Source organism: Pseudorasbora parva, chromosome 22 (genome assembly GCF_024679245.1).
Source record: "Pseudorasbora parva isolate DD20220531a chromosome 22, ASM2467924v1, whole genome shotgun sequence".
Taxonomy (NCBI): domain Eukaryota; kingdom Metazoa; phylum Chordata; class Actinopteri; order Cypriniformes; family Gobionidae; genus Pseudorasbora; species Pseudorasbora parva.
Window position 1 is genome coordinate 16,785,409 of NC_090193.1, and position 25,516 is coordinate 16,810,924.

At 36.0% G+C, this 25,516-nt stretch overlaps 1 protein-coding gene across 1 annotated transcript; it reads right to left on the minus strand.

The window, feature by feature from the left end:
* Positions 1-253: 253 nt before the first annotated feature.
* rtel1 (regulator of telomere elongation helicase 1) lies at positions 254-24,305 on the minus strand. The gene is made up of 33 exons (XM_067431762.1): positions 23,955-24,305; positions 22,728-22,926; positions 22,465-22,558; positions 19,982-20,063; positions 19,810-19,870; positions 19,011-19,086; positions 18,774-18,858; positions 17,726-17,791; positions 17,484-17,637; positions 16,257-16,295; positions 16,063-16,141; positions 15,832-15,929; positions 15,668-15,723; positions 15,513-15,584; positions 14,895-14,976; positions 13,354-13,486; positions 13,154-13,267; positions 9,216-9,256; positions 9,032-9,117; positions 8,717-8,794; positions 8,503-8,580; positions 8,261-8,407; positions 7,219-7,334; positions 5,277-5,400; positions 5,021-5,192; positions 4,527-4,684; positions 3,909-4,004; positions 3,082-3,277; positions 1,280-1,417; positions 1,054-1,176; positions 725-946; positions 519-641; positions 254-422 (listed from the first exon to the last, which is right to left on the minus strand). The coding sequence occupies exons 1-33, from the start codon at positions 24,054-24,056 to the stop codon at positions 367-369; spliced, it is 3,546 nt and encodes a 1,181-aa protein (XP_067287863.1). The 5' UTR covers positions 24,057-24,305; the 3' UTR covers positions 254-366.
* Positions 24,306-25,516: the final 1,211 nt, after the last annotated feature.

Below are 25,516 nucleotides of genomic sequence, written 5' to 3' on the forward strand. Positions count from 1 at the left end.
ATCAATTTTAACTTCTAAATAGTTCAAAAGTTTGTTAAAAAACTGTACATTATTAATATTGATATACTATTTTCCTGGCAATAAAAAAAGTTCATGAATCATCCCAATTCATGAATTGAGCTATGAGCATCCTATGAGTTTTTTTCCAGGAAAATATCTTTTCACAGCAGAATATATATATATATATATATATATATATATATATATATTTATTTTTTGAAAAATGCATTTCATTCATTTATTGTTTTTTAATCAGTTAATTCATTTATTTTCTTATTCTCCTGCATAAATCTCTTCATGCATGGTTTATGTAAAAAAGACAAGAAAAGAAGATATTGATTCAATATCTGGAAGTCCTAGCAGCATTCATGAAAAGAAGGATGATATCTTGCTTTGAGTCTTTCCTGCAGATAACGGAGATGCTGCAAAGAAAAGAAAAGAAAATCAAAGAATGATTAGCATACTTGTCAATGTCTACTATCCTTAAAATAAGTCTTACAAAGTCTTACATAAAATACCTTGGTTCGGTGGACTTGATCCCATGTCTGAATTGTGGTTTGCTAGAGAATCATTTCCAGTCAAGGATTTTAACAGCTCACCGAATTGCTTCCTGTGCTGTGGTCGAATGAGCACAGATAAACCTAGACCAAACCAAACAAGTTCAGCAGGAAAACATTTTGATCAAGTAAAATGGTTATGATGAACCCACAAGAAATGGACTTACGTTCTAGTAGAGTGATGTCCTCATCCCTCTCAGTCAATAAACTCACAACAGTCGACACCATCTGCTCATAATTGTTTGATGCTTTATACGCCTGCAAGGCTAAAAACATCTGACGGGTTTTCTCTGCACCGATGGCCTGTTTTATGTCTGACAGCAGAGAGGAGCACGATAGACCTTCTTTGATGGATGTTTGTGGCTTCTGGTCTTCACTTCTTACATTCACTATTAAAAAATCCACAAACTTAATCAGAAAATATTCTGAATGTTAGCAGCAAAAGTGAGGAGCAGGCCATTTTAATAACAGTTAGTATAAATAAGCTCAAAGGTACCTCCAATTTTACCATCCCCTCCATTAAGTTCCACGGTTCCCAAGTGAGGACCACCTTGGTTCAGCTGTTGACTCGAATTCAGCTGCTCGCTAGGTGGATTTACAAGTGGGATCTCAGCTTTCGCTAGAAAAGTAACAAAACAATGTTATTTATGATTATGGAGAGATAAAATGAGGCCCAAATGTTTCCTGTAACAGCTACATATCATTTACTAGTCAAATGTTACCTGTGTTCTGCCCAAGAGCCTCTCGCTCCTCCCTTGACAGTGAATGCTCTGGTTTATAGCCACAACCTTCACCTGTTAACTCCATGCAACGCTCATCAAAATCTTTCTTATGGTGTGGTCGGATAAACTGATAGAGACCTTGAGAAAAAGATAGTCTGTTAAGACCAGGGGGAAAAGACTAACTTAAACACACAGAGTTTCTGCCAATCTCATGTTAATCTTGAGTACCTATAGAGCAGTATTGCATCCTTAATGTACCAATTCTTTCTGAAAACAGCCAAACTCGTGGAAGCGTGCAGTGGGCGGAGATAAAGAGTCACAAGCACACACTATGACACACACACTCACAGCAATGCATCATTGCATTATCCCTGGTTAACTTTTGTTTCACTGTATGTTTGCGTTGTTTACATTGCATGCACATTAGTGCCAACTGCTAACAAAACACAGACATGTGATGCAATTTCACTCAACGCCTGCGGTTTTGACTTGTGACTGGGAACAAACACACACTGCACAAACTGCATCCACCGTTTCCCTAACGCTGGGTTATTTGGGAAGATGAACAAGGTTATCTTTCCCTCACAACCAGAAACTTTTTTAGCGTGGTCCCAAAACAAAATGACAGCGCTGCCGATGGCTTTCGTAACCTGAAGGAAGCTCATTGATGTATTTGCTCCTGCTCTCGCTCTGGTTGATGTTTGCACACGCGCTTATTCGGGAGAAGTGCCTATACAAGGAATTCAGCCCTTTATGATGTCATACAGGGCCATTCTAAAAAAAAAAACTTTACGAAACATTGTTTGAATCCTGAAGGAATGTATTTTGCACAGAAATACTATGCATAGTTATACGTCCAGGGCTAGTTGCATGCAATTTCATTTTTTTAACTTTAGTTAGTGTGTAATGTTGCTGCTTGAGCATAAACAGTATCTGCAAAGTTACAGGGCTGAAAGTTCAATGGAAACAGAGATATTGTCTCTGACTTTTCGGCGGGATGGGCTTCATAGAAGCAGAAAGCAAACGAGCCATTCAAAAGACAGTGAAGATAGCGGTGTGGAATAAAGGTCAAATATAAGAAAAAAACAGCGTTTTTAAAAAGAAGAAGTGTTAAGACATGTTATACTGCGCCCCATTAACACAACCAAGCCTAGAAAAAAACCCCGGAACCAACCCTATAAATTTTGGCCATGTTTAGCATGAGAATCCAACTCTTTAACAGTGTAATTAAGTCAGAATGCATGAAATGGCATTAGACCCCCTTTAAAATGTGTCAGTACGTATACTAGTTAAAGTTGTACTTTACAGCTGGCAAATGGGCTTTCAATAAAGCTTGACTGCCTATGCAGTAGAAAGGCAAAAACCTTTTTAAAATAGGTGCAACCTGACTAAAGAAAACAGAAAAAAATGCTGTTGTCTTCCCTTTTGACAAATAGATAGGAAAACTTCCAACACTCATAATGCACTGGGCATGTTGACATCCAAGGCCACTCCCACCAGTCAAATGCCACCTTGCTTTAGTAGGACTTTTTTTTTTAATAGAATGTGAGGTGGGAAAAAAGCTTTCCAAATATTCGTGGGTGGGGATACAAAAATGCGGAACAATAATATGCAGTTTTCACAAATGCCTTGGACTTGAATGAAAGACTTCAGCTGATTTTCTGTGATTTGTGATTTTCTCAAGTAAATATTGTTCAATTACATATGACACTGTAAAAATACAAAGCAGGTTGAAACCCAGCGAAGTTACACATTATATTAATTGGCATATCTCATGGGATGGATATGGTAAGATTCCACACCTCTGAGCAGACTGTGTGTGTTGTGATCTTGTATTAGGGGTTCAACCACATTAGCCAGAAGATTAATCAGGTCATCGCTTGTCTTGTACGACTGTAGCGCCTCCATGATGATCTTGAAGTTCTCATGACTCAGGCATCGTCTCAGCTCTATCATGAAAGCTTTGCCTGTTTTTGCAGTACAGGAAGCTGCTGTTTTCTGAAACACAGCCAACAGAGGACAGAATACATTTACTTGAATCAAAAGGATCAAAGGAGAAGCATGGCCTGTTCCTTTTACTGTCCAAATCCATTTATTTTTGTAATCCATTAAATTAAAAGATAAAGTGTAATATCTGCATCACCAAATTTTGAACTGCAAAAATAATGGCAATATGTGGAAACCTATTAACAGCACTTCCATTTAAAAGTTGTAAAAGTTTTAATACTTCCAATAAGCAAGGACACCTTATACTAATTAAAAGTGACAGTAAATACATTTATAATGTTTTTTTCTTCTTCAAATAAATGTTTTTCATTGATCAATCATTTTATGTATTAGTTTCCATAAAAACATTAGGCAGAACAATTGTTTTCAACACAGATATAAGCAGCAAACCAGTATATCAGAATAATTTCTGAAGGATATTGTGACACTGAAGGCTGGAGTAATGGCTGCTGAAAATGTATCCTTGCTATCACAGGAATAAATTACTTTAAATAAAAATAAATACATTTTATTTTGAAACTACACACACACACACACACACACACACACACACACACACACACACACACACACACACACGAGCCTAAAAGCACAGCTCAAAACTTCAATCAAGATTCCTCACCCGTTCTTGAACCACTTTAATTTTCCGTTTCCCACCCCTCGATTCATCATCTAGACGTTTATCATGCTGGAGGGAAAGAGTAGACAAGCGACTTGCCTGCAGGGTCACAGACCAATGAGAGAAAGGGAAAATTAGCAAAAAGATTCGCTCACATAGTTACGTTACGGCGTATGAGAAATTTTACAGACCTGCACAATGAGCTTATCTGATGAAAGTAGAAAGATTTGAGAAACAGATAAAAGGGATCAAACGTGTCACTCAAACCCTGATTATGATTTATGAGGCAATTCTTTACCATTCATATCTCATTATTCAGCAAAAAATCATTTTCTAGGTTATTCCCTTTCAATTTCTCAGAGAAATGAGATGCCTTGTGCATATACAAGTGTTTCTCACAGTAAGCAGAAGTTCTGGAATGTGGCACAAACTTTGTATGTGAATACTTTTTTATACTTAGTCTTATATTTTATTTGGACCATGGCAGTAGACATCATCATTATATGGAAAAGAGCTGCTCTGAAATTCTGCATAGGTGCAAAACAGTAGAGAGAAAATAACACTGATTCGGAAAAGAGTGCAACTAAATTAATCTCTTTTGTGATGTATTTCTTGTCTTACCCTTTCTTCTCCAACCATAGAGTCTTCCCTCCCTCCTTTGTTGGTTGTGTCATCCAGGGCGTCCAGCAGGCTGACTGGTTTCCTTTTACTTGACATCTCAATCTCATATTGAATGCAAAGTCTGGCTGCCCCATCCCTTCCAGAATGTTCTTCTGACTCTAAGACAACACAAACTTTTTTGCTCTGACTTGTCTTGCATTGCACTTAACTGACAACAATTAATGCCTCAAAAATTATAAATGATCAAATCTGAGGTCTCTGCTTCCGTTAAAAGGTTCCAAGCATTATCTAATGTTAATGTTTCATTTGTTCAACTGGGCTTTTCTTTAAGTCTCAGAATGAGACAACATTATAACTTATTGCTTAATTACTTGACTTTTATATTGATTACTGTTTAAAGTAATCAGGGAATCAATGGCAACATAAACTTCTAAGACCTGGTTCATATCTTGTTTAAGAGCCTTTAGACCTCATAAAAAAAGAGGTGATCTCACCTAATTTTCTCCTTTTTAAGCTGGGAACGTGTGAGTCTAGCATTTTGGCCTTTGGAGTAGTGTCACTGAGCCAGACACTCTTAGCAGGACAGCTGGAGCCTGTGTTGAGTGACCTGGTGTCTGTATGATTCACACTGCTCTCTGCTTTTCCCTTCTTAACAGGAACTGGTCTCTGACACACAAATCAAACAATAAATGTGCACGTCAGCTCTTATCAGAGCAAAATCAGGAATACATGAACAAAAAATAAACATACTGTTTTCTGCGCCGTCCGAAAGAACTGAGCCACATCACGGACCATGGTACCGAAGTTATCGTAAATCTTAACGTATGGCTTCACCCAAGAAGGAAGCTGATTACGGGCTTCGGTGCCTCTGAACCTGGATTACAATCCCAGAACATTAATACATTCTAAAAAATAATTCAGTGGCTTAGTAAAGATCACAGTAATAATTAACTTTATTAACGTAATAAACCATCAAGTAAATGATATTGAGAGATTTTTAGTTAAAGGAGTACTTCAGCGCTGAGAAGATGAACCTGTATTTAAACTGGGTCATTAATGTAGTAGAAATGTGAACTTATTTTTTAATTTGGTGCCTTCTAGACTGAGAAAAGACAGAAAATGTATTTTTGTCTCATGGGGATGAAAGACAATAATTCCCAGAATGCTTCACTGCCAAAGCCACAGCTGCTAGATAACTGGATCACTTTCCCACCGTGACCGCGTTCATTTTCATAAAATCAGTTCAGTTAGAGAACAGACACTACAATTAAAAAATAGATTAAAAATACAATTAAAAAATGTCTGTTCAATATAATAAGATTTAGAATATACTCCAGGGTTTCTACAGATATGCTAATCGCTGAAGTAACCCTTTAAACATACCAAAATAATTGACTAAAAATAATTTAGTATTCAAATAATGATTATAATCCAATTATATAATTGTATAATATATAATCCAATTATTTATTTTAAATATACTTAATACATTTGTGAATTTCTTTCAAAATATTTGAGAATGGAGAATTAAACTGATCTGTTTCAAGAACCACAAATGTTACTTAATTAAAATCACGATTATTAATATTTAACACAGACTGAAGAAATTGAGTAAGTTTACTCAATTAAAACAATGCGCCCCTCCTCAACCCTCTGATGTGACACCGACAACTCCACGGTTGAGAGTGCAGATATTTGAATTCTTTTAAGTCACCAGAGCAGTTTCTTCTTCTCAGCGTCGCAGAACTGGTGCATTTCCTCTGTGAAATTCAGGTTTGTGTTTTGTTTTATCTCTAAAACCATTTACTGTGCTAAACGGGATTTTATTTAATGCAAAACAACATACAGGGACGCAATGTGAGTCACCTTAAAGTAACGTGTAGTGTCTGTCTTTGAGACGCCTGCTGTGTTGCTCAAAACACACAACTTTATTCGTAAAGATAATGAATATAATTAATTTGGATGATAAAATCTTATCAAAACTGGGCACTGTTTTTTATTGTCAGGTTATGGAGTCTGGCGCCTCATAGCATCTTTCAGCTACGAATGAAATGCAGGGTGGCGGTCTCAAGTTCAAAGTCCAGCCGCAGTCCACCTCAGGCTGTTGAACCAGCACTGATACGGTGGAAATGGGATAACAGTCCAGTTGATTTCACTTGAATTACTTTAAAATGTTTAATTTTTACTTCTAAATGTTTGTTACATGAGTTTAAATGTAAATATTATTTACATGTCAAAACAATAATGCTGTATTGCTGTACTTGTCGACAATAAAGGCCATGTCATGTATAAGTATGTTTGTGTGGAGTATTTTACAAAGGTTTAGAGGAAATTAAAGTTATACTATACAAGGGAATAATACTCATGAATAAAAACAGTTCATATTAGTCATAAATATTGGATTTTAAATGTTTTTTACCCAATTTTTTCTACTCAATTGTATTTGTTAATGTAACAAATTAAGTTACTCTGACATACTTCATTTTTTATTTATTTACATTTACCGGCACTCAGTTAATGTGGTGTCTGTAATTGATGTCACTGCTTTAAAATTTACTAATTTTTTTTTGTGTGTAAAAATGTTTCACCAAAAAAATTGAGTAAATCATAGTTGAATTTTTTAGAATGAGTTTATTGGAGTTCATGCTCTCCAGTCAAATTGGGAATTGCTGTTTTAGTAATTAGTGCTGACCTGTGATCACAGAGGAAGATGGCTCCGTAGTCTTCTCTGTGGCGGATCACTCTGCCAATGGCTTGATTCACAGCTCGAGAGGCCTGCTGTCTGTACCACTCCTGCCCAGAAAGATACTGAACAAACACACAGACCATAAGAACACAACTGTACCTGAACCATACACAATTTACTGCAGTTTATCTTAACCATTATAAAAATAAAAATAAACGACATATCATATTTATTAAATACAGGCAGTGGTCCAAATAGCGATAGAGGCTATTATACCAAGTGAAAATATTGATATATTCTATTTACACCAGAATATTATATTATATTCTATTGTATACATGTATATTTAGCAGCAGGTGTAAACAGTACACTATTAGATGCTATTTATATGTTATTTTGGCAGGTACTATTTGCACCTCAGTATTATTGTACATTAACAGGATGCAATAATAACAGTGTAAATGATTATATTTATTAAAATGATTTAATGGATGCCGCCTTAATAAGACAATAAAAGCCCTCCATACACCAACCCAATAAATATTCTTATTATTATAATTATTAAACATTTAATTAGGCACTTTATTTCACTTTTAGAACATTTTCTTCATTTTTTTATTGAAAGTAAATGCCTTTCCGATGTGATGAAAAAAAAAGCGAAGAGCGAGCTCTGCAAAAGGCGGATTCGAACCCGGGTCGATCGCATCAAAACCTAGATGATTGATTCTTACATTTTAATGTCTATGCCACTAAAGATGTGGAAACATGCATGTCTTTTTAAAAATCTTGTTTGGCCCAACCAGGGATTGTTGGGTGGAGGTAGTGTAAATAGCGCTTGCCAATGTTTATTCTTGTCAGTCAGTATGAATTAGATTTGATATATAAGTCGCATCTGACTATAAGTCGCAGGACCAGCCAAACTATGAAAAAAAGTGCGCCTTATAGTCCAGAAAATACGATATATATACATATATAATGTCAGCAAATAGTACACCATGCATTCTGCATTCTATTAAAACCACAGTAAGGCATTTTAAAGTGTAGGTACCTTCACTCCACTAATTTTATTTTTGCACATCTCGTCCAGATACTGCATTTTAAGCACCACTCTTGGGTCCATCCTGGGGGGGAACGGAAGTCCAGTGATCACAACCCCTCGACCGTACGTGTCAGCAAAATCTAACCCTTCACTTGCCTTGGGGAAAGATGGAAAACAAAGAAATGTGTTGATATTACTGGTGTTGGCTCATAATAAAGTAGTTTTATTGCATCAAATATTTATAGTCTCACCTTTCCTCTGCATACAGCGAAGAAGCTTCCTCCGCTGGAGTTTGGGTCGTTCACCTTGCCATAATAACCATCAATCACCTGCAAGAGAATCCAATTTCAGAGCAGCACTGACTGACAGCTTGTGCACATCAAGCTATGTTGGCATTATGTTAGAATCTATATCAAATCATACAGAGTGCACAATTATTACATGACTGGTACCAGTAGCGGTTACCTCAGTAAAAGTGCCTTTACCCCTCGGTTCTACAAACATGGGCTTCACATGCTCAATGCGATCTGCATGTCCATTAGCCTGAGAGAGTGAAGTGAATTGGTGCATAGTTACTTAAAGATGAACAATATAATCATGAATCTATAGAAATGTTCAACTTAGAAACTTTTTTTAAAAAATTGTCCAACAAATCTTTGTTTTGGTTCTCTTCAATGAATCAGCTAAACCATTTCACATTGCTCTGAATGTTTTTCCAAATCACAACTCCTCACTTTCTTTAATACGTATCTTTAATACGGTCAGACTGAACAAACTCACCCTCCAGAACTCCAGAGTCTTATCCATCACCGGATACGAGGGGAAGAACACCAGCAGTCCATGAGGCACCACGCGTGTCAGATTGACTGCCAATCCAATTAAATGAATATCATCACACATCATATCATTATTGATAAGTGATCAAGATCAGCAGCAGCATTATTTCAGTGTAAGCATCTCTCACCAAGAGTGTTTCCCATAGACGACATGTTTTCAGGAACAAACCTTCAAAAACAAAACAACGTTTACACACCTCATAATGGCTCACATATGGCTTTAGAAACCTTTCAATATAGTAAACGAGTCACAAAAACCAGTATTTCTTAACTGGTGGGTTGGAAGACTAAGTGATTGGGTTGCAGGACGAGCAGTCAAAGCAACAACAACAACAAAAGTAATTTTTCTGTTGCAAGACTTTTATTTTGATGTACAAGCAGGGGCAATTCTAGGATTTCAATATTAGGAGGGCTCATCCACCTATGGGGGTGTGATTATATATATATATATATATATATATATATATATATATATATATATATTAGGGCTGTACTAGAATAATCGAATATTCGTTCGGTGAGGTGGCCTTCGATTTTCAGTTTTGAGATTCGAATATTCGTTTTTTTTTTTTTCAACACGTGACTTCCGTCGCGGACTCTCTCACTCATGCTTGAAATAATAATAATAAATTAAAAAAAACACTGCAACATGCTTTCAATAAAAGCATCGCCCATTTTAAAGATTTAAATTAACAAAAAGTCAGAATAAGACAAAATAAATCCCTTATATAGAATAAAACTAATTGTAATAGATATTACATTTTGTCATTTTAAAAACAATTCATTTATTCTTATTCAACTGTTTATAAGCATGCTACCGTGTTCTTTATTTATTACAGTTCGTTGAAATCACTGTGTGTTACTAATTTAATTTCTGTTTTGGGATTCATTTGTTTTAAAGAAAGATTCCTTATTAATACCTTATTAAAGTTATTGCTCTCAACAGACTTTGTGTTTTGTATCACTTGTGCACTGTCCGTTTTCGGAGCATAAACCTGCCCGTGTAATGCGTACCGGAAACTGTTCTATTTAAAAGATTATTAAATGTTTATTAATATTTAAAGAATGTGTGCCACCTGATCATATTGCACCAAATGCAACACTGCACTCCACTGGATCTGCCGCAACACATTTACGATGCCGAAGAGTGAAACGTGAAGTCGTGAAAGATGATACAAATGCAAACCGACACTATTATTATATATTTAGCCCCACCCACCGAAGCTTCGAATATTCGATATTGATTGCCACCTAAGCTTCGAAGCTCAAAAAATGGCATTCGAAACAGCCCTAATATATATATATATATATATATATGGCTGAACCCTCCTAATATTGAAATCCTAGAATTTCAATATTATATACATGTTTGTATACTATGATAGGCATGAACAATACAGTAGGTTATACACTGCCTATCAAGTTAATCCCTGAATATTGAATTTATTTTTTAATAATTTTAAATAACCGCCTAATCATATATTACTGTAATTGTCTAGATTGGCAATATGCGGGTAAAATACATTTAAAATATTTTTTCCTTTTTTATTTTTTTACTTTTTTTTTTTTTGCAGTAAAATTAACTTTAAAGATGAAGATCTACATTTCTCATTTTCATTCATGGAGATAAAATGGGAAATGTATCATGCTTTAGTGGAGGATTTCTGTCACCTGGAGGAAAAAATGAAAATTACATCAAATTAAGGGAGTTCCAAACCCTTACAGTTATTTTTACGTTTTGCTTTTGATTTATTATAAAATGAATATTAAAACAAATTTGAGGAATTTTACTAGCCTGACAAGCCAGACCCACATCAAGATGTTTGGTCTGGAAACTCACCATACACAGGGCTCAGTCCGAGGGGCGGGATAAACGGTTGTCTTTCAAACTCCCTCTGCACGCGATAGGATAGCGGTACACCAACCAGAGTAACGACGGTGAAGGGGAGCTCGCTGACTGATTAAACATTCGCTGTATCCGGTCGGCTAAACTCCTAACACATCTTCCCTTTTTAAGAATGTCTTCAGTGCCGCACTTTGTTCTTTTCTCAGAGGAAAGCTTAACTCCAAGTCTTCCGGAGGCGCGGGCAGAGCTGATTCGAAAGACCGCCGCCGTTCGCCAGTTTCTGTGTTTACTAGAAGACTGTGTTACTAGAAGCACGCAAACGCAACTCGGCCGTCGTCATTATGGCCCCGCCCGCCGACTCTATAGCCTACACGATGTGATTGGGCCGTCCAGATTCTGAGGAATACAGCTCAGATAGGAATTGAGAGTTGCTAGACCACACTTGCGGGCAAATTAAATTTGCTGCCGCTAGGGTGCGTCTAGATTTCTAGGCTAGAATTTTACTGCACTGAAGTTTTAAACATAGCAAGAGTAGGAAAATGTCACAAAATCTCATGACATTTAGATGAAAGAATTTATTTCAATAAATAAGCCCAAACTTTTACAGTAGACGGGATATTGTCTTGAATTGTTCCCACATCATATTATGTAAACTGCATTTATGAAAAAGAATTACACCGATGCAGATATCATTATCTATCAATAAATGCACACACACACTGAATAATGGAGCGTTTGAGCTTCAGCAAGAACCAATGAGGTTTCTTCTCATGGGTAAAGTAGGTTCGTTTGAGCTTCAGTTTTTATGTAAGCTGATCAATGTTTTTAAATGATAGAAAGGCTAAATTATATCTGTTCATCATATAAATAGATCAAGTCTCTTCAGAAAATGTAGACTAAACCATTCAATTCATTTGGATTATTTTTACAGTCTCTTTATGAACGTTTTGAAGAGCCAAACGTGTCAGTTGCATAATTAATAACAGAATTTACATTTTTGAGTGAACTAACCATTCGACAAAAACTAGTTTGGGACTGCAATTTAACAGTATTACTTTCTAGGCTATTGTTTATTTATCAGTATTAGTCGTATTCTTACACTTTATGAGTATGTTAAAGGGTTAGTTCACCCAAATTATTTCATTAATTACTCACCCTCATGTCATTGGACACCCGTAACCCGTAAAACATTGTTACATCAATGTTCATCATCAGTTCCCTCAGCAAAACATGTCTCAGTTCAGTTAACAGTTGGAGTTACAACATATAATTCAAGACATTACTTTACTTCTATTCTGAGGGACTGTTACTCATGTCAAAAAGTGAGCAACTAAAGTAACTTTTGGGATGATTCAGTCCGATTTGGTGAACTGGTTCACCCGGTTCACTAAAAAGAACCCGTTAAAAGACTACTGATGATCTGATCGGGCTCACAAGTGAAGAAGAAATGGTTCGCGTTTGTGCCTTTCCAAATTGTGGCAACAGAATGCAAAAATTTGCAGTGAGAAGAAAAATACCATTCCGTGGTTGAAGACGGGTGCAACAACTGTGGAGGTAATGTAAACTTTATTTATCCTTCTATTTTGGCACACTCGGCTTGAGGAAAGACGTGCAGTAATAAAATAATCATGCTTTACACACACAACGCTCTTCCCAACTGGACAATTTGCCTTTTTTTTCAGCTACATCTGTGTTCCCACGGGATTTCAGCGCACGCTACAGCTAGCCATCTAAAACAGGTGAATTTAAACAATGGCTTAGTGGCTAAACGCATATCGTTGTCATGTAAGTGACCTGTTCATGTCGGACATTTTAATTGCATTTTCTATCTGTTAAGAGGCACAAATACATCCTTTACGTTTATGCCCCCATAGCTACCGTTTTAGCTGAGAGGGGGCTCTGGGCATTAACTGTAATAGCTCCGTGTTGCAAGCACCAATCCAGTTCGTTTTTTTTTTTTCCGATAGACTGTACTCACAAAGGTATAACGATCAGGATAAACTTAAAAATTCCCAGGAGTTGTCCTTTAAAGCGACATGACTTCTCATTATTACAACATAATTGAGTGAAAAAAAAACCTTGTGGCAGCAAAACGTCATCGTACAATATAAATTACAATTCTTGTATAAAAATAATAATAGCACCTGTGTTTAAAACAAAATGAGGGTGAATATATAAATGACAGTTTAAAGCATAGGGTGCCCTTGATAAAACACTGACCTCCTGTCAAAGGCTGTGCTCAACTTAACGCCATCCGGACCTTTTTCAATAATACTGACGAAGATCTGATCACGCTGGATGACATGAGGATTCTCCAAGGATACAGGGAAAGGACTGCAGAAAATCAGCAGAGAATTAGCATCCAACTTGCATCAACTCATAAACCTCAGCGGGGACAGCTAGAGGAGAAGAGCACGAACATTTGCATTTCACAGGTGAAGGATGAGAGCGGCGAGAGAGTTCCACTGGTAAGAATGATGCTGCGTACTCCCTGTCCGAGCAACTCCTGCATGCTGAACCCCGGAGAAAAACACCAGTAACTCAGCACATTCCCTATAAAATATACACATACCATATCAATATTTTATAGCTTTGGCATACAAGTTTAACGTGCAAGATCACTTTTTTCCCCCCATTATTTCAACATGGAAATAGATTTCTCATGTGTACCAAGGTGACCAAAACATGTAACATCAAAGCAATATAATGCACATTGTGGCCTGGTTTTAGAGACAAGATTAGGCCGTAGTTCAAATTAGGGCATTGAAGTAGGTTTTATAAACATGCTTTAAAAAAACATTACTGGTGTACATCTTGAGACAAAACAACGGCACTGACATATTTTAATTTGTGGCTCTAGACTCATTCTTCTCACTGGTTGCTCTGGTACGACTAACTTTCTCAGTTGGTCACAATTTGGTCCTTTTTCTCTTCTTAAATTCTCTTGATTTATATATGATGGTTTTGCACTGATGTAAAGATTGACGTGACTAAAATCTTGACATTTGCAAAATATTTTAATCTAAACATTGCTTCCAACAAGGAAACATTTAAAAGAAAACCTTAATTAATAAAAGTTATTATTACTGTTATAAAAGTTATTATTACTGTATTAATATTTTATTAATTTATTCATTATTATATTAATATTATATACTATATTATTAAGTTATATTTCCATGGCTACGCATCATGCCCTTGTGACACAACGCAGCCTCAATAGTGCTGTATGGCAGATGTATCACTTATTTAGTTTTAATCAAAATATTCACAAACTTGCTATGTCATCAACTACCTGATATTCCGATTCTCAAAAACATACAAGTTAACGTGTTTTGTTGTTGAAAAATATAACGATCAGATTAGTTGATCTATAATGCGTGATGGGGCATAACCAAGTTAGTTTGTGCCGCAGAATCGAATCTGTCAGATTTACAAAATCAATTCATCCACTTCTCCTGAAATACATGAAAGTAAGTGGCTTGTAAAGTGGGAGAAGAAAAGAGTACACTTTATAGTTACTTACACAATGTGTATCTGATATGAATATATCACGTCATCAATGGATTGTTATTGCCGCTTCAATAGACATCGCAGTGTATTTTACAAACTATTATGTATTGTTTTGCTAGTACTTGTATAGGATATTTAAATGTGTGACATGTAAAATAAATATTATGTGGTTTAAAAAAGCATTGTGTGCTCGCACCAATGCAACCATGTGAAATTTTAACTCGCCAATGATCATCGAATAATAATTGCATGTACGGCCATTTTGGTTGCAGTCTAAAGCCCTGTTTAAGATATGCCAAAACAAGTTGCTTGCTTTTAGTTAAAACAACTCACACATACATTTTAGTCTGTGAAACCAAGGGAAAACTACATTTAAAAAAAATAACCAGTGTGCGCTCTAAAAAAAATAGGACCTTGAGGTGTCTCGGAGATTGAATAAGTCTCATACCTTGTTTCTTGGTAGAGGAAGCAGCCCATAAATCAGTCAGCTGCTTCTTCTTGAAGTTATTGGTGTCTGGATGAATATGGACCTGATGATATCAGACACAGATTTGGGAACAGAAGCAGAGAGTGGAAATGAAAGACAAGGATTACATGAACTATCCTCTGACATAAACTACATCATTAAAAAGTTTGGGGTCAAAAATATTTTTTTTGTGTAAATATGTTTTTGAAAGAAAACTTCAACAAGGCTGCATTTTTTTATTTATTCTTAATCATAAAATTAGCCATTACTCCAGTCTTCAGTGTCACATGATCCTTCAGAAATCATTTTAATATGCTGATTTTGTGCTCAGTTGTGCTGCTTAATATTTTGTGGATGAAAATCCTTTTTCAGGATTCTTTAATGAACAAGGTCAAACAGAACAGCATTTATTTGAAATAAAAAATATTTTGTAACATTATAAATTTCTTTACATGTCTTTAAATCTTAAAATATACCCTTTTTAGTTTTCTGTATATCATCAAATTAACAACATAACAGTATCGCTCACTCCAACTAAAACCTGATAACAGATATGCAACAATGAAGACAGCATGAATGTGAAAATCAATCAGAGCAAACCTTAAATTCTTTCAAGCTTTTTCCCATCTGTGGTTTCTTGCTGCCCTCTGTAGGTTCAGCCCCAAAAACTAACTGATTTAGGACAAACAGACAAATACAATAAAAATGCAGAAAAAGGTCAACTGATCCTCTTGAACATGCTCTACACTTCTTACCTGAATTATATCTGCTACTTTTTGTAGTCCGCTGGTGTTCAGAAAGACACCAGGCTCTGTAATTATTTTTAAAAAATAATAATAATTGACATACACAATAGACAATGTTGAACTGATGAATAAAAAAGGTAAATTATACTGAGGACCAGTTGATTAATACTCACTCCCTGCTAAATATCCTGTGATCTGCTCCATGGCTTCCACTATAGCCATTTTATTTTCAAAGTTCACATTAGCCGTTTGAAAAAGCTCATATATGAAGCTTTAAAAAAGACAGAAAAAGAGCTGTTGTGCATCAAAAATTGTAGATTTTATAGTCAATATATCAAGGTCACTGATACACATTCCCAGCACCAATCTGAATCAGATCACAGGTTTAGTGATGCTCCACTCACCTGCCAGGTTTGGTGATTCCTTGATTATTTGCTGGCATCTCAAAAGCGTTAATGGAAGATTCCATATCCATCAAAATTTCTGTAAGATTATTAAGTTGTGCTCTCAGCAAAATGTTTTGAATAACTTCCAAGTATTCAAAATAACTCCAGACATACAATATTGTATTAAAATATATACATGAAGTGGAACCTACGTTTAATTTTTGCAATTGTGGTAATATCCAGTTTTAATCCTGTAAAATAATATGTAAGAAGTATAAAAAATGGAGTTTAGGATATATACATATACACCATATTGCCAAGTTTTAGGATGCCTGCTTTTACATGCACATTAACTTTAATGACTTCTGTAAGTCAGATTTTCTCTATATTAAAATCTGTAAGGTTTTAATATGGAGTTGGCCCACCCTTTGCAGCTATAACACCATCTCTTCTGGGAAGGCTTTGCACAAGGTTTAGGAGTGTGTTTATGGGAATTTTTGATCATTCTTTTAAAAGCGCATTTGTGAGGTCGGGCACTGATGTTGCACGAGATAACCCGGCTCGCAGTCTCCGCTCTAATTCATCCCAAAGGTGTTCTATCGGGTTGAGGTCAGGACTCTGGGCAGGCCAGTAAAGTTCATCCACACCAAACTCGCTCATCGATGTCTTTATGGACCTTGCTTTGTGCCCTGGTGGGCAGTCATGTTGGAACAGGAAGGGGCCATCCCCAAACTGTTCCCACAGTTGGGAGCACAAAATTGACTAAAATGTCTTAATATGCTAAAGACTTAAGAGTTCCTTTCACTGGGACTAAGGGCCATGCCCAACCCCTGAAAAATAACCGCACACCATAATCCCCCCTCCATCAAAGTTTACACTTGGTACAGTGCAGTCAGGCAAATACCGTTCTTCTGGCAACGGCCAAACCCAGACCAGTCCATCAAATTGCCAATCAGAGAAGTGTGATTCGTCACTCCAGAGAACACATTTCCACTGCCTAGAGTCCAGTGGCATTGTGCTTTACACCACTGCATCTGACGCTTTGCATTGCACTTGGTGAAGTAAGGCTTGGATGCAGCTGCTCGGCAATGGAAACCCATTCCATGAAGCTCTTTTGGCGGCGATGTCCCCGCTCTGTACATGGCCTACCACTTCGTGGCTGACTTGCTGTTATTACCAATTTCTAAATGGAAATTTCACAAATGGACTTATTGCACAGGTTGCAACCTATCAAATTAACTTTTTTCACAAATGTTTGTAGAAGTCTGCATGGCTAGGTGTTTGATTTTATACACCTGTGGCCATGGAAGTGATTGGAACACCTGAATTAAATGATTTAGAGCTGTGTCCCAATAATTTTGGCAATATAGTGTATATAAACCATTTATTTATATTATGTTTTAAATACAAGAAAAATGCCATGTTTTTGCCAAACTAACCTGAATTCAGAGATTCCACATTAAAATCTTCAGCAGAATCTGTTTTGCTGATGTCTGAGGCCTGTTCCCGCAGCAGTCGATCCACAGCTTCAATAGCAGAAATCAGGTCGTAAGGAGTGAGATCAAACGAGGTGGACTCTTCACACATCTTCTCCTGAAATGTACATAAACAGTAGATAGAACATAAAACAAACAAGAATATAGAACAGCTATGAGGTCTCAAACAACATCAAGACACTTACAACATTATGAGCCTCATCAAAAATAACCACAGCTCCTTTCAGCTCAATGTTGTGTGCTCTTCGGCTCTGTGAATAAACAGAAATCATAATTGTGAATAATTAAAGTAAAATAAAAGTCTATCCTAAAACAATACATATCAAATCAAAAATATAATAATTTCAATATAAATAAAATATACAATATCATTAAAAGTTTTGGAGTCAGTAAATACATTTGACAGTAAATACTTTTTTGTAATAAAGACTTTCATTCAGCAAGTACACATTTAATTGATAAAAAACAGCAATGTTACAAAAATGTATTTCATCAAATAAATGTATCACATGCATCAGAAATGTTAAGCAGCACATCTGTTTTAAACATTAATAATAAGAAATGATTCTTGAGCATCAAATTATGAATTTGATTGCTGAACGATCATGTGACACTGAAGACTGATGCTGAAAATTCAGCTTGGCCATCAAAGGAATAAATTAAATTTAAAAATATATGAAAATAGAAAACCGTTATTATATATTATAGGTTCAGTGTGTAGTATTTATAAGGATCTATTGACAGAAATGCAATATAATATACATAACTAAGTTTTCAGTGGAGTATAAAGACCTTGCATAATGAACCCTTATATTTTTATTACCATAGAATGAGCCATTTCTATCTACATACACCACGGCTGTCCTTACAGTGGAGTTGCCATTTTGCGTCATAATGCTTCTACAGTAGCCCTAAACGGACAAACGTTTTTTTTCCCCCAAAGTGCTAGTTGCTCTCTGCTGTCTCAACATTTTTGTCCTTTGTTGGCAACCTTAACTTCTCTATGCACTCTGAAAGGGAGGTGTAAGTGCTGGGTGATGCAATACACAACCTCACTGCTAGATGCCGCTAAAATTCACACACTGCACCTTTAAACTGAAACAATATTTCACAATATTATTGCTTTTTACTATATATTTTTGATCAAATAAATGTAGCCTTGGTGACACAGCTTTCAAAAATTTTAACATTAGTGTATCCAAAGTGATGATACAGGTAGGGTAAATGTTTCACCTTTGGGTCAAGCAGGTAGTTGTAAGGCATGAAGATGACATCGGCGTGTTGTTTGAGCGAGCGGGACAGGTAGTATGGACAAACTCTACGGGAACAAACAATCTAAGCAATGTCACTATTTACAAACACTCAAAGAAAAGATTCACAATGGAATCAGGTCAGATGTTGCATCAGATGGCCACCACTATTTCTTTCAGTGCTTTGATCAAGGCTATAAAACAGTGTGCAGTCTCTCACCTTTGTTTTTTGCCTGTTTTTACAAGATCCTCCACATCCAGGATAGAATTAATGATTTCTTTATCAGTGCTTTTCTCTAAAAAAAAAGACCAAAACCCCCGAAAAGATAGTCAGCCATTTCTTGTAGTCACACATTAAAGCCACAATATGTATTTTTTGTAATTCTTAACAGCTAGAGGTCGCTTATTCAAAACAAAGCGGGGCTTTTATTATGCAGGAGACTACTGCTTACGCTTCTTCCTTTCATCCGTATATGGGGTAACACAGCTGTTTTTTTATATTAGATACATTTGAGTGCGTTAAAAGTTATAACTTAAATGTTACTTTGTGCATTCACTCTGCGGCTACTATGAGACATTCGTTGCAAACTGAAGTAAGCTAGATTGATATGAGGCATGGTAAAACATGGTACTCACGATAAAAAAAAAAAAAAAGGGATTTAAACAATAAGACTAACTGTGTTGAGCTATGTAACAATGATTTGTTTTCTGTCAATGAATGTATCCAAACAGTTGCACACATAATATATTAAAGCGTCTTTGGTGTTTGCATGGTTTCTATAAAATAAAACCATGGGTAAAATGTCATTGATAGGCGACGCAAGGACAAAGTTCCATATTTCTCTGGATTTAAACATTCTTGGAAACATTTGGGATAATGTAAGTACACAAGTCAACAGAATATTTAATATTGTTCTAGTGGTCTTTGGATATTTGCATCCAAAAATCTTACATATTGTGCCTTCAACAACTAATAGTCACAAATCTCTATTGACACTAGGTCAACATTGTTGTCATACCATCAACATTGTTGTAGAATAAACAGGAGCGAGACGATACTTTTGCTCTGCACATGTGGACCTTGAAACAAGCCAAAATGCCTTCATTAATATGATGTTAAGATCCAGCACTGGTATTGTAAGCATCTGTCGTCACACATATTCACACACAGTGAGGAACTGATCATCTTACCTTAATGTGGTTACTCTCATGACGCATCACTTCCTGGTTTATGCAGAGCTGTTCTCTAGATCCTAAAACACAAATCTTTGGCCTATAATAAAGAACAGTACTATGTGTTAGTAAATAGAAAAATATACTAATATTTTTCAAAGAATTTAATAATTTTAATCACCAAGGATGCATTAAAATGATAAAAAAAAGACAAGACATTTATAATGTTACAAAAGATTTCCATTTCAAATACTGTTGTTTTGAACTTTCTATTTATAAAATGATCCTGAAAAATTATCATAAAAATTAACACTTTATTTAACATTGATAATAAAATGAAAAGTTTTTGAGCACAAAATCAGTATATTAGAATGACGACTTCTTTTGTGATGATTTTTACTTTACATAAATGTCACTTATAAACAAAATAATTTATGATTTCTTATGACAATTTAAGACAAACATAATAATGATTTATGAAAGCTCATGTAGCACATATATTTTAAATAATAATAATAATAATCATCATTCACAATATTAAAGGATCACTATGTAGAGTACTTACAATATCCCAAATGTTTCCAACTATTTGTAAATTGTGAGAAAATTGCTATTTTAACCAAGGACCCGGGACGTGTCAGTATAGCGTTTGAGGGAGTCGCCTGTCAATTGCGTCATATCTACGTTACCCTCGGTTTTATTTGGCAGAAGCGCTTTACTCTTAGCAGTGTGAACATGTCACAGCAGCGCCGTGCGAACGCACAGAGTAACGTCATAATAGGGCTGAACGATATTCTGTTTTAACATCGACATCGCGATGTTCGTGTGTGCAATAGTCTCACATCGCCGGAACATGCGATGTGAAGGGTCGTAGCACATGGTGTATTAAGAGAAACGCAGCACACAGTAAACACGAGTTTGTTGCTGGAGTGACATGCACGTTCCGCAAGCCTGCACAGTGATTGGTTCGCTGAGCCGCTGCTCACCGCTCACGGCCAAACATTCACTGCTAAAATGCACAACGAAGAGGATCCGCCGCAACAACAAAAAAAAGGTTTCGTACAAGAAATCATCTTTTTGGGACTATTTCGGCTACAAAAAGGAGGATGTTGACCAAAAAGAGGTACTTTGCATGAAGTGTCTTGTGGCCACAAAACAAGAAAACACCAATTTGTCTGATCACTTAAAATGGCACCACAAAGCACTTTACGACAAATACAAAGCAGGGCTCGACATTAACGCTTGTCCGGGACAAGTGGATGTTTTGAAGGGACAAGTGAAAGAGAATTTTACTTGCCTGACGGACAAGAGCCTGATTAAAACAAAAAATAACTAGCGAATCACCATTGTGCATTAATTTAGTGTAAGTACTGATCGATAGAGGATAATAATATATAATGAACTGACGAGAATAAGGTCGCGCTGTTGGACGCTCGTGCAGCCTCTCGAGGAGAAATTACAACACTTGAGCATTTTCCTGAATACCATCACGACTGTAAATGACACTGATTTTATATGACAGTTCCATACACAACTAATTAACATTCATTTAGTCACTTCCATTTTAGATGCAATATTTAGTGTTTTTGTTCTATTTCAGCAGTGAAAATCGTTCACAGCAGAACCGTAACGCGTCTCACTCACAGCAACAAGCGTGAACTAATCAGCGTTTGAATGAATCGTTTGAATAAACGACTCAGTGACTCACTCATTATGACCTGCTGCCACCTACTGGAGGTTTAGCTTCATGTTTACACATACCTTTCAACATTTCTTTTTTGTCTCTTGTTATGAAGCTTGCTTATTACTGAAATTATTAATATCATGGAATGGTAATTATTGACCTTAGCCTGGATTGATGGCTCTCAATATCGCAATATATATCGTTGGGGGGGAAAATATCGCAATGTAATTTTTTTCCAATATCGTGCAGCCCTACGTCATAACATCATTTTAAACACATTTAAATGTATTTAATATGATAATCAGAGCTGCGTTACCTTACCAATACTCATGACCGGAAAAGCAGAAATAGCGCAGGTGCCCAGAGACTGTGTCACGTCATAATAAAAGTCCCGGTGCTCGCGAGGCGGGTATTTGTGTAACAATCACTCCAGCGGCCGTGCTCAGCTCCACAACACTCGCTCCTGCTCTGCTTTACTACAGTAACGTTAATAACCGCATTCATGAACATGATTTCTGCCCGAGTCCTATTTTCCACCGGCTGTGCGGTGAAGACCACATGTCCCAAGATACTGCGCTTAAACTACGCCTTTGTTTTGAATAGGCGACCTCTAGTGGAAGGAAAGTTGCATAGTGCACCTTTAAATTTTTAACTGTATTTTTCATTAAATAAATTCATCCCTGGTGAACTTTTTCTTGTACGGTAACGTGTGTATTACAGAATATTCTCTATAATCATGCTTTCATATTCTCAATGATCATGATTGGCTGACTGTGCAAAATCTCTTAAATATGTGATGTTATCTCACATAGCTGACCTGTATGATGTGTTCTTGAGCTCATGTATGACCTGTGTTAGCTGGGAATGGGTCCTGGAAGCATATATGATCTTGGGGATGTCCGTGTAATAAGCTAAATTAAAAATGGGGAAAGACAAATCTCATGATATTGATACTTGTGTTAATTCCTATGGTTGATCAGAAAGTAAACTGTCACTAACAACTTAGCCTTTGAAAACACAAGAAATGTTTACAAATTATATTGAAAATATAGATTTGAATCAATAAATCTAGAACAATACTTGGAGTGTCTCCATCCGTGGCTGTTGTTCCCCACGATGACATTGGTCTGTCAGGGAACAGCTCCGCACCGCCCATTCTCTCTGCTATCTTTCGGGCAGAGATAGTGTCTTTGAAGTTCTCTCTCCATCCCAGCGTTGAACACAGCAGGCAGAGCGTTTTACCAGTGCCAGTGGGACTTTCAAGAACACCATTGACTTTCTGAAAGAGTACAAGTGCGTGTCATTCTTATTAACGGGAATTGAATAGAACAATGTGACCTAACAGGAAGACTTTAAAATCTTTATTGCGTGAGATTAAGGTGCCACAGCCTTTATATTATACATGAATCAAAAGGGTAAGTAAAACAAAAAAGTAATTCTACCTTCAGTAGAATGTCATTCTGTCTGTGTATTTTACCTCTAATGGAAAAAGTTATTTAACTTTTTGGAAATAACAAAAAGTGCCAGACTTTTGTCTGTTTGCTATAACCCTTACACTTTCAAAGTAGTTGGTAAATTAAATGAATGGGTATTTGTTTTAAACAAACTTTGTTTAAAGATGATTCTCAGCTATGTTATGAAAGATCTGTAATGGAATAAAATGGAATACATGGGTTTTCCCATTCAATGCAATGTATTTATACCTTACAGTCTTTGATTTATACACTGTCCCTAATTAGCATATTAATGTGTTCTTGGAGCAACATATAATGAAAAAAATAATTGTAATAATTGGAGTAAAAGTTGGCAACATTTTCAAAATAATACCTAATATTTTATAGGAACATTGTTATTTCTTTCCCTATTCACGTTGTCTAAAATGCTTGATAAATATGATCCTGGTGTCCTCTACAGTGGACATGTACGAAATCAATACCCTTTTTTGTAACATATTTGTATTATAAACCTTATAACATTTTGCTGATGCGTTACAATAATTTAAATATTGTAATTAAAATACAAATTTGAAAATTAGTCAGAATTAAATGATAATTACAAAATATGATCATATTTTCATAAGAGTGTTGTTCTCCTGGTGAAACCTCAAAGCAATGGTATCTCTGAAAATCTCTCAATGTGTCTCTTTATATGACATCCAGACTTAAAACTGTGACATGTATGGTGTCAGAGAAATTCATTCAATTACAATGTCCACGTACGAGGACAGTGGCACCCAGAAGGTTAAAGACTATCAAGAAACTTTGCTGTTGTACATTAATGGTAGTGTATGGTGACAGAGTCGCTCACATTCTGCAGACATTCGATGACTTTGCTCATGTAGTCCTCCTGGCACGGGTATGGAGTGAAGGGAAAGTCCACAGTTACTCCTCTAAGCTTAATAAGAGGCATTTTCAACCAAAACAGACTGATCACATGTAAAAAGCGGCACCAAAACACTATAAAAATAACACACTCCTAAGTCTAACCCCAGAGACAACCACAATCCCTTAACAAAACTCGAAAAAATAATAATTCATTCTGCTCTGTTCTATTTGAATGTAATACAATGATGTTAAATGCATTAAAATATATAACATCTAGACCAAATCACAACTTCAGTAGCGCGCCATTTGTGTTTCTTCTTCTTCATTTCCGATTTACACGTAGACTCCTGGCGTGAGTATAATGCTGCCTCCTACAGGTGACGCTGGAAGTGCAGCCAGTAACACAACAGGTCATGTCCATGGTCATGTCGCAGCATTCAAATATTCAACAAATAATAATAATAAATAAAAAAGTAAAGTCTATGATTCAAACAAACACAATACATTTGCTTACATGTTGCTGAGTAGACTTGGACCGTCTTGTAAATTACTATAGCTTAAACTTGTATTATAATATTTATTTAGCCTAAATAAAATATCACTTTAACTGTTTGGGTGCTGTTTAACTCTAAAACTGTGCTAGACTTTCAAATAAGAAACCCTATTTAATTAGTCACACGGGTTTCTCCTAACTGAAATGAAAGAAATTATTATTAGAATATAAAGGCATCTAAACCATGGCCATACAAAATTACTTTTCAAATAAAAAAAGAAGAAGAAGAAGAAAAAAAGAAGAAGATTTTTTTAATGGCCTATGGCTCAACTACACAAGTCAAGCGGATGTTGAGCATTCTATTAAACTAAATAATTAAAATGCACTTTTTTAGGGAAAACATTAAGATATACAAATATTTTAATTTTAATAAACAATTAATAATTTTCCCTTCAAATCACATAGCTTTGTCGCTCATATAAATGTGAAAAACATCCATAAACCCACTAGAAGAGAGTTTATAATTTCTTTATGGAATATTTAATTTATTATGATTTATCCATGCACATCTTTTAAAAAAAATCATAACCTTTAATCAAAATGAAATAGGTGGGAATATATAGATACGCGTACATATACTACGTCGTGTACTATGGGTGGGAGTGGGACACCAGTAGCAAACCATCATGATCCAACGACCCAATCTATTCCATAAGGACAAGATCACATTCTGCTTACATTTTTGTTCGACAAACCGCAGGCATTATAGGGAATAAAAGTATCAAAACTTTTGTTTCATGCCAGCTTTAATGTTAAGTGGTTGATTGCTATTGTTTTGTGAAATAGGCTAGGGTAGACCGAGTACAGTTGGTACAGGGGTACATTTGAGACACCTCAAATAACTTGCGTGCTCAACAAGTCTGGTCTGTGATATTTGCTTCGCACATGCGTATTAGCGTCCTCTTCAATCGTGGAAAATTTGAAGTCTGTGCGCTTCTCCAGTCCGAAGATATCGGTGAACGTTTTTTTTCTAAGGTCAATTTTTCATTTCA